This window comes from Pristis pectinata, chromosome 21, assembly GCF_009764475.1.
Source record: "Pristis pectinata isolate sPriPec2 chromosome 21, sPriPec2.1.pri, whole genome shotgun sequence".
In the NCBI taxonomy this organism is placed as follows: Eukaryota; Metazoa; Chordata; class Chondrichthyes; order Rhinopristiformes; family Pristidae; genus Pristis; species Pristis pectinata.
In genome coordinates this window covers 31,070,452-31,081,263 of record NC_067425.1, presented here as the reverse complement: position 1 = coordinate 31,081,263, position 10,812 = coordinate 31,070,452, and the positions used below count along the sequence as shown (strand labels likewise).

Genomic DNA, 10,812 nt, shown 5'->3' with positions numbered 1-10,812 from the left:
CGGAAAGTTATCGGCGTTTGTTTCTCTCGCCGTTTACTCCGGGCGGGGAGCAGGAGATGGCGGCCTCGGCGCACGGGAGCGGAGGGGCGGCTGCGGGAGGCGGCGGTGGTGGTGGTGCCGCCGCCGCCGCCGGCCAGGGGCCGCAGGTGGTGGTGTGGGAGTGGGAGGACGAGGCGGGCCGCTGGAGGCCCTACAGCAGCCGGGTGAGCGAGCACGTCGAGCGCAGCCTGCAGCAGCTGCACGGAGCGGCGGCGGCCGGCAAAGGAACCAACAGCATCGCGCTGGGCCAGGCCGACCCCTGGCTCGCACCCTACATCATCGATATCCCCACCCTCACCCAGTTCCGCCAGGACACCGGTAGGGCCACTCACACACCTATTACTGGCGTACCATTAACCTGACTAATGCATGTACCCTCTCCATTGCTGTGGTCTAGTTATTGTTCACTGTTCACTAGGATGCCTTTCTGTTTACTAAAAATGTTTCATTTCCTTGCAAATTGTTTTTGTGTGTGTGTGTGTGTACTTGAGGTGGTTGCATTTGAGTGTTGTCTTCAACTTTACAAAGCACGTATTTGTCTGTGGATCATTTCTCATTTGCCCTTTGCCGTAAAAGAGATCCATTATTTTTTTTAACCTTGAGATTAAAAGATTTATAAGAGATTATCGGCATCATAGTTCATTGACATCTCTAAACAGATGTATTCATGGTTTTCATTCCAATTACTTCATTCCTCTTGGTTATAATTGATTCCAGGCGGATACATACTTGTAAGTATATTTATGACGTTTGTTTTTATTTTAGTTAGCGTCTTTTCATTGGAAATGTTTTAACTTGTTTTTTGTTAAAAAAAACTTTCGTTTTTAGGGCCCTAAGATTAGAAAAGAAGCAAGTCTTAAGAATAAGAAATGCATCTTTCCTTAGGCTAAGATCAAACTAGATATTTGCAGTTGATTGTTTTTGGATGGTATGTAGAAACAGGAGCAGGTGTAAGCCAGTCAGCTCCTTAAGTTGCTCTACCATTTATTAAGATCATGGTTGGCCTAACTGCTTTCTTGCTGGCTTCCCATACCTCCTTGACCCCTTTGAAGTTTGTGTCTGGCAATTTCTGCTTTGAATATATTCAAAGACTTTGCCAAAGCTCTCTGGGGTAGAGAACTTATAACGCTTGGGAGAAGAAATTGCTCCTCGTCTCTGCTTAAAATGGTTCATCCCTTGACTGAAGCAATGCCCCCTATTCTAGACATCCCCCTAGGGGAAACATTCTCTCAGCATCCACCCTATGGAGCCCCCTCAGAAAGTTGTATTTCAGTAAGATCATTGCCATTCCATTATACTCCAACAAATTTAAGCCCAATCTTGCTCAACCTTTCTTCATATATCATCTCCTTCATCCCAGAACTCAAGCTTGTGGAGCTTCCCTGCACTGCCTCCAATTAAAGCGTATCATTAAAGAGGAGATCAAAGCTGTACACAATACTGTGTGGTTTCACCAACACCCTCTAAAGTTGTATGAAAACTTATTTATTTTTACACACTTGGTAACATTTCATTAGCTCTCCCAATTATTTGCTGTATCTGCATGCTCACTCTTTGTGTTCATGTACCAGGACTCCCATATCCCTTTGTATTGTGGTCACACTCCCTTTAAATAGAAAATTGCCTTTGCATTCTTCCAGAGTGGATATCTTGACATTTTCCATCATTATACTTCATGATCACACATTTATTCACATTCCTTTCCAGGCCTTTCATACTCTCCTCACAATTTGCTAACCCATCTATCTTTGTACCATCAGTAAATGGCTGCAGCACACTTGGTCCCTTCATCCAAGTCATTAATATAGATTCTAAATAATTGAGGTCCCAACACTGATCCTTGTGGTTACTGATTACTAGTGTGAAAATGACCCATTTATCTTGAGTCCCCCCCCCCCACCTTTCTCCTGCAAGTTAAGCAATCCCCTATCCATTCCAATATCTTCCCCAAAGTCTCACCTTGTGCATTAACCTTTAATGTGGCACTTTATCAGCTGCTTTTTTGAAATCCAAATGTACTACATCTACTGGTTTCCTTTTATCTGCCCTTTTTGTTTCAACTTCAGAACTAGCAAACTTGTCAAACATAATTTCCCTTTCATAAAACTTTATCAACTCTGCTTGATTGTCTTATGATTTTCTAAATGTCCTGCTATTACCACAATGGATTCAACCATTCTTCTAATGATAGATGTCAAGCTAACCAGCCAATAGTTTTTTTGCTTTTTTTCTTTGTCCATCCTCGAATAGTGATGGTGGTTTTGCAAACCTCTGTGACCTTGCCAAAATTGAGTTAATTTGGTAGTTTTGTTATCCTAAGTGTTCTACAGTCAATGAAATGCTTTTGAAGTATCGTTATGGTAAAGTAGGAAGCAAAGCAGCCAGTTTGTGTGAATGCTATTTCTGTGATGTTGATCAGAGTTTCAACGTTGGCTAGCATGCTAGAATTAACTGCTCTTTAAGTTAGTATCTTGGGGGATTTTACATTTTCCCAAGGGAAGATATAACCTTGATTTAACATCACAATTTTGACATATGATTCGAAAGACAGCATCTCCAGAGGAGAACTTCCTCTGAGTGCACCAATAGAGCAGCATAGGTTTTTGTGCTAAGTCTCTGGAATCAAAACATTACTCATTGCCTTCTCTCCAGTGGAACTGACCAGTTGCCTTGGGAAATATAGTCTTTATGTAAAAGCTGACTGTCAGTCAATTGATGGTGTGCTCTGCTATTAAATCAGCTATTGAAAGCTACTCCCAGTAACAGACGGGCACAATGACTGTGTAGATTGTACCAGATCAAGAGTGTTTTGACACTCAGATTAACTTTTTTCCCCCAAAGTGTCACCTTAGTATTGGTATCGCCAGAAGTCAAATTAATCAGGTCATCCACTAAACCCGGAGACTGCACCTTGCCATGATCTCTCGATTTCTGGACTCATTAGAACTTTTTTCTAACGTGGAACAAAAACAGACTGAAGTCTAGAGATGAGATAAGTGACTGCCCATGACATCAAGGCATTTTTGTGTGGCATAAAGCCCTAGTAAAATTGAAGGATAGGCATTAGGCATAGAGGGAACAATTCTTTACTGGCGATTGTTAAAACCTAAAGCTAACAAATACTGTTGGCTTCATTCACATTTTTCTAAATTCAGAGAGCTTTCCCACAGACTTGTCACTCAACATTCTGATATAGTCATACCCACATAATCATAATTTGCAGTCAATGTGCTGGACTCTTCCATTACGATCCTTGGGCACACCCTGTCCTCCAGAGCACAGTATATACAGGCAGTAGGCAGTTCATCCTGGGCCTCCCCAACGTTTACTCTAGAATCCATGAAATGTCATGGTCAAACGTGAGCAAGGAATTCTTCCCCAGATTACTGCTACCCTCCCTCAATTCCACCATATTTGTAAGTAACAAAGGAACAGGATGTTCTCTGGGTGGGAGGGGCTTCATTGTCTTTCATAAAAACATAAATGGGAACAGGAGTGGTCATTTGGCCCCTTGAATCTGCTCTGCCATTCAACAAGTTCATGGTTGATCATCAACATTTACCTACATTATCCTTTGATTTCCCTAATACCCAGAAACCTGTTGGTCTTGAGTTTTTAATTAATGACAGCCTCCACAGCCCTCTGGATAGAGAATGGCAAAGAATCGCACTCTCTGAGCGAAGACATTTTTCCTCATTTCAGGCCTAAATAAGCTCCCCTTATTTTGATATTGTGACCCAAAAGTGGCTTGGTAGCACTACGACTGACCCAAATCCTGAAGTCCATGTCTGCCAGATTGGGTCTCAAGTAGGTACTGAGTGGTTCTCCATGAGGGATAAGCCTAGTTGACATCGTCCTCATCACTCTACTAATGGCAGGTGTATCTTTCCTGATAGAATTTGTAGGAGTGACCACTGCATAGTACTTGAGGAAAGACAGACCTAATATCATGGAGAGGACTCCCTCCATTGTGTTGTGTGACAGCACAATCGTGCTAAATGAATAGACTCAGAACAAATTTGGCAGCTCAGAATGAGCATCCATAAGACTTTGGACCTTCAGCAGTGGCAGCAATGTACATCACTGCAGTCTATAACCTCACGGCCTTGCATATTGCTTTTACAATCAAGCAGCAGATCAGTCCTGGTTCAGAGAGAAGTGCAGAAGGCTGTTTGGATAGACATCGGGTGTAACAAAAAAAAATAATGTGGCAACCTGCAACATATGCATGCCAGACAGCAAACACTGTCTGCAAAAGGCAAGCTAAATTCTCCTACAACACAAATTAGACTAAAGATCTGTAGTTCAGTCATACCTACCAAGAATGGTAGTGGACATTTAAATCGGTAATGGACAGAGGCAGCTCCAGCATCCTCAGCCTCAATGATGGTGGGGCTCACCAGCACCTCAGTGCTAAAGATGAGACTGAAGCATTTGCAGCCATGTTCGGCCAGAAGTCCCAGGTGAATGATCTATCTCGGCTTCCTCCTGAGATCTCCACCATCGCAGAAACGTTCCTAAAATTTCCTTCAGTTTCTTCATCGGTTTGATGACAGTCAGCAGCCTTTGTTCAATACGATGGAATTTGCTTCTAGACCTTTCTGCTTCCCCACCTTTAATTAATTCTCAAATGTTACTCTAACCAAGTCTGTCACTTTTTGCCTCAGTTTGACTTAGCATCCACTTCCTTATCTGGAAAATGCCTTGGCTTATTGCCTTGTGTATATATAATGTGCACCCTGTAGCATCTTATACCAAACATATCTTTATTTTGTGCATCTGAACCCCTGGATCTTTTGTCTTTGAGTGTGCCATTTAAAAGTGTGTTTCCTGAAGCATAGTATTTCTCTGTACTAAATTTCAAACAATATGCTGCAGATCTGAAATACAAACAACAAAGAATCTCAGAAACAGCAGATGGTGTCAGCAAAGTGATAATAAACTCAGTGTGACAGACATAGCCCCTTCAGGATACTTGCAGTTTGAAATATTTGGCCTAAAGCAGTATTGTAAAGGAACTGAGGGGCTGTTATTGCTGGCAGCTGCGTGTCTACATGTGTTTGGCCAAATCTAGCATTGGCAAAACAATTGGCACCATTGTTTCCATGCCTCAGTATCCAAGTCTAAAATGGTTGTGTAAACTATCGGCACGCAAATGTGCTCATAATTTAGTACAGCTGGACAACAATTCATATGCTGAATTAAGTTAAATTTGATGTGGTGCTATCCTTGCACACTTTGGGCATGAAATTAGGATGTCTCACGTGGAACCAATTTGGTGTACTGAAAAATATGTCATTTTTAACACTCTAATTCAAGTTGGTAGAACTAAGAAGTTTGTAGGTTTAAGCTGGCACCAGGACCCAGGCATTAAATTGAAGCTGGCACACTTCAGTGTAGAACTAAGCAAGTGCTCATTGGAGGTGTTACTCTACAAATGAGACACAAAACCAAAATGGTCATTAAATATTTTTGGCATTTGAAGAAGAACAGTGTTCTATCCAATAGTCCTCCCTCAAGAATTTGGTTAGTCGTCTCATTGTTTTTGTCTGCTGTTGTGTGCAAAGCAGTTGTCCCATGCACTTATGCATCCATCTACTCTACATTAGTTAGTATTTCAAAATAGGTTATTATTTGCGAAGTGCTTTGGGTCATGACGGAGAGATGTGATAATGTACTAAATAAATGCAGATTGCTAAAATTGCAAGGAACTGGTTAGTCTTCTGATTATCTTCCATAATTAGCCAAGACAAATTTAAATTTTTGTGGTTGAGTAGGGCTGAAAGGTTTGAATACTGAAACCAATGTGAAAGAGGAGGGAAGGGGATACTGGAGGAAGAATGAGAGGCAGTAATTGCAAAGTGGAAAAGGGAGTCAGCAGTTGAGCAGAGAAAGGACAGCACAGAGTAGTACAGATACTGCAGTGAGTTCTGGAGGTGTTGGCAATTGGGCAGGGTAGAAAGGGTCATTGAATAACATGGGTACTGTGGATGAGAAATGCATTTGGGGTGGATGTTTTCAACCTGTTCATGGCTCCTAGTTTAATTTGATTCATAATTAATGTTACACTTCGTATAACTTCATAAATTTGTCCTGAGGTTTTATTGCTAATATGGAATATGGTAGCCCTTTTTCTGTGTGGGCAAGGAGCCAGTCAATATAACAAAGATCTAAACTAAGGATCATTAATACTTATTATCCACTTGGGAAGAGCTTGGGAAGGGCGGCACGGTAGCGTAGCGGTTAGTGCGACGCTATTACAGCGCCAGCGATCGGGGTTCGATTCCCGTCGCTGTCTGTAAGGAGTTTGTACGTTCTCCCGTGTCTGCGTGGGTTTCCTCTGGGTGCTCCGGTTTCCTCCCACATTCTAAAGACGTACGGGTAGGTTAATTTGGGGGTTTAAAATGGGTGGCGCGGACTCATTGGGCCGGAAGGGCTTGTTACCACGCTGTAAATAAAATGTAAAAAATCTAAATAAAATAATTTTGAGAATTGGCAAACAATTCCTTTGCACTTGTAGATTGCTCATATTTTTATGCTGCCCCATTTTGTTCCTACCAAAATACTTTCAAATGCACCCAGGACAGTGTTGAAGTGAGAAAAAACAAAAAGCAGAAAGCAGCAAAAGTTGAAATGCTGGTTAAAGCCAGGCATTGGTTTTGAGAGATGGTTGCAAGAATTTACCTGTCGCCTCATTGATGTGGTCAGATAGATAAAGGTCACGTGCAGACTTTGAAAATGCTGTAAATGTCAATGTTGAGCTAAGATGGCAATGTGCTATAAAATTTGAAGCATAAATATGTTTGTTGTCCAATGGAAACTATTGAATTAAACTGCAGCCACTATCAATTCAAAAATGGTATAGAATGGTTTCCATTCACAGTTTCAAAGCAGGTGAGGTTAGGTGTTATCTCGCTTTTTTGTTTTGAAGCATTTGGGACCTCAAACTAGTGTTCTGCAGAAAATCTTGTCCTGGGTGCCTATTTTAGCAATAAGTTTAATCATAGCTTTGGTTGATCCCTGAAGATTCTTTCCAAATTGTCTGAACCATATCAGAAATTATATGTATTTGATTTTGATTCCCCTTTATCTTAGAGCAATAATAGCCTATTCGGTTCCCCACAGCATGTCCTGCCTTTTGGTAAGATTATGACTGAGTGGTTTCTTAACTCCCTACATATCCTGGCTCTGAAATCCTTAACTGAAAATAGTAATTTGCGTATGGATTTGAAACATTCAATTTCTCTTTTCTCAGCAGTTTTTTGGGTGTGGCGCAGGGGTGGTGGGGAGAGAGTTCCAGATTTGTCTTTCTGTAAAGGAATGCTTCCTAATATAGAAAAATCCACTGGTCTCACCCTACACACCCAAGTGGAGAGCAGCATGCACAAAGTTGCTAATCTGTGTAGCAGGAAGCCAAGCGAAGAGCAAGAGTGGTCTAGGTACCGTTTGTTGTTCTTCTCTTTCGCAAAACCCAATTCTGAGGAAAAACAACTGCTGTCTTGATCTATTTCTGCTTGTTTCAGTCATGTTGAGGGAACTTTTAATACCATGTGGACTGCAAATAACATTTGGACTTTTTGTAGGTTTATGTAGTGTTTTGAAGGCAAAGAATGTTCCAGTGTGGATCACAGATAAATAGAAATAAAAGCTTCCAAACAAAATTTGTCCTGTTTTGGATTAATTTCAAAGTGTTGGAATGCCAGTGGTAAAGAATTCCACACTACTCTACTTTGGCATTGAATGTTGGGATTAGGGACGTTTATTTGCATTAAATGCAAAAGGAGTTTTTGTTGATTAGCCCGTAGCACTTTGCTATCTCCTGTGGCAGCCATCCTGGCAGTCTCTTGCATGAAATGGCTGATACAACACCACTTTGTATTGAAATGGACTATTTTGTCACTTGGACTCCCTTTTGGGGACTGATTTCAGCAGCCTTTGTATTGTGCAGTTTTGCAATCTGCCAGGCCATTTGACCCTGAGTATTTTCAAAATTCAAAGTATCAGTATAAAAGTCTTATGGGCATTTTAGTTGAAATGCAAGAAAGGGTTAAATTGTTTTGATATCAACAGGATGGGACTGTTCAGAAAAATAGATAAAAGAACTCTTTGACTGACATATGAGCAGGAAGGTACGTGCTGGCTTTAATAGCTGTCTGCACACTGACATGGTGGCCTTCACAGGAAGTTGGAAATAATAACAGGAAGCCTGTATGTGCAGAGGTGATTGTTACATGCAGAGAATGGTTCAGTTACATTTCATGGTCCATATGAAATTACATTTCATAAATGTCACCATGGAAACTCCAGATGGTGCAGTGAAAGCCACTGAGTGTCTCTTTGAAGACCAGCAGGCATAAATGGTGTAACAGTGGAAATTAACACCCAAAGTAGAAAAAAGCTGGAGGGCATTACTGCCCATAATGAAAATTTCTTTGCCACTGTACTGCCCAAGCTGCAGGGGAATTGTATGGAGTCAGAATGGATGCTGCTGGTGCAGCAGATTGGCCCTGTTGTTGGCCTGCGACTACACATTGGCATGCATAGTCCTTCTAACCATGTGGAATTTCACATTTGTTTGAAGCACTGTTACTCAAAATAGGAAGGACAGGTTTGATGCTCTCACCCTTCTCCCATTATTTACTGAGTTTAGTGTTCGATGTTCTTGAGAGGTGAAGGATAGCTTCAAAGGCATGGAAGGATTTTGGAAAATGGAGCAATTAGGAATGGGCAATAAATACTGGTTTTGACAGCAATGTTCAGCTCCTCTTCCCCCCCCCCCCCACCACCCCCACCTCAAAAATAACAAATAAACAAATCTTGTAAATCTGAAATACTGCAGATGTCATGATGGATGTCAAGTGTGATATTTGCTTTTGTACCTGGTTTCAATTTCAAAAAAACCTACTGTAGTGTATAGAATTCCTGTGGTTATTCACCAGGTAAGAGGATAGGCAAGTGATTCAGCTGTTCCTGGAAGAGTCACAGTCAGGGCGATCTCTTAAGAAAGACAGTCCCATTTTCATCTTGCATGTGAAAGTGAGAAACAGCAGATAAAACCCATGTTTTATTTTCACCATAAAGTCATACTCTACCTGAAGTTTAAATTAAGGGTAGGGATATTGCAGATTAGTATTTCCAAGTATAATCTAAATGGTGTTGGGACGGTAGAAAAGATGGGCAATGTAAACCTTTCTGGAATATTGTAAGATCTTAATTAAGTACCTCAGTTACAAAAACTTGGGAGAAACAATTTACACTTAAGAAAAAAATGTGATACCATTGGGTTACTGAGCAGAATATCCTAATGAAAGATACTGATTATTTTATCTTCTATATTCCTCACTGTGTGGTCTTCTGTGTTCTCTCTGAATTTTAATTTATTTCAATTTTTACAGGAAGAATGCGAAGAGTCAGGAGGCAACTATATGCTCAGTCATCTGCACCAGGGCAGGGATTGTTATGGCAATGGGAAAATGATGAAGGTGGATGGACAGCCTATGAAACAGGCATTTCTATTTTCATAGAGGATTGCTTTACTGGAAGACAGCAAGTAGTTGATTTGGGAAATTTTGGATACAACTATGTGGTGGATTTGGCCAGCCTATATCAGATAAATAAAACTACTGGATTCAGAAGGCGAATTCAAAGATATTCTGATGCACCCTATCCACCACCTATTTCCGGACCATTGCACAGAGGTCAAAACTGTTCTTGCCATCAGTGCCTAGCTTATACGGGCTCGGGGCCTATTTTAAATCGTAGTCGACATGCTCCGTACAACTTGGCAGGACCTTCTCAACAAACTTCTAGCAGGTCATCTCTGATGATGTCTCCTAACCACGGATACTTCCCTTACAGTAAGAGGCCAGTATCTGTGGGTCCAGTGCCCATCGGAAATCCAAATTGGCCTCGCTCAGCATTAGCTGCAACAGGGTTATCTACAGCGTCTAATTCGCACGTTGCCAATGGTTCAAGGTATAGTATTAAAGCTTAAATGCAGTATGTTCAGTTGCAGTTTAACAGTCCGCATGACATAGTGGAATAAGTTCCCATGTAGCTTACTCTAAGCTTCATGTGCAAATATTAAGGATATATTTTGAGAACTTAAGTAGTACTGAATGCACTCATTGGGGCCGAGGCATACAGATCAGTGCTTTACCCCATCTTATGTTTGCTCAGTTTCGTAGCAAAAAAGTATGGTTGTGTTCTATAGCAGCCTGATTGTTGCCCTGGGTATGTAATGCGATCAAATTGTAAAGAGCCCCATCAATGTGCCACATTTGGCTTAAATGCGCATGTAACATCTTGCATTCTTGTAATGCCTTTAAAATGTTCACAGCCTCATCAGAGTAGCAGTATCAAAAAAATTGGTCAAGGAGGTAGATTTTAAGGAGTATCTTCCCTCCTAAGAAAAAATGAGAAACTTATGAAAGTATAGGGCTAAGGCTCTGGCAGCTAAAAGCCCAGTCACCAAAGGTAGATCAATGAAAATGGAGGATGTGCAAGTCAAGCCATAATTGGAGAAATGCAAAGAGTATAAAGAGGGAGGCAGAGTGGTGATGGGATTTAGGGAGAGAAACGATAACTGTTTTACAATCAAATGTTTTCAGATCTGGAGCCAGTATAGACTGCTGCACATGGGATTTGGGGTGAATCCAATTGGTATTCATTGGGATATTCCCACTTTAACATTGGTGCTGTAGAGAGACTCTCATAGTCCCACAACAAATAGGTTCAGGAAAAGATTACTAATATCCAGTAGAAAAGGGGTGC

General features: G+C 41.2%; 1 protein-coding gene across 2 annotated transcripts in view; it reads left to right on the top strand.

The window, feature by feature from the left end:
- dtx2 (deltex 2, E3 ubiquitin ligase) overlaps positions 1-10,812 on the top strand; it is a 48,967-nt gene continuing 38,155 nt past the window's right edge. For both annotated transcript variants that reach the window (XM_052035423.1, XM_052035422.1), the window contains exons 1-2: positions 1-357; positions 9,435-10,014. In XM_052035423.1, the coding sequence (XP_051891383.1) occupies positions 57-357; positions 9,435-10,014 (881 nt within the window). In that variant the 5' untranslated portion in view covers positions 1-56. The remainder of the gene's footprint in view (positions 358-9,434; positions 10,015-10,812) is intronic.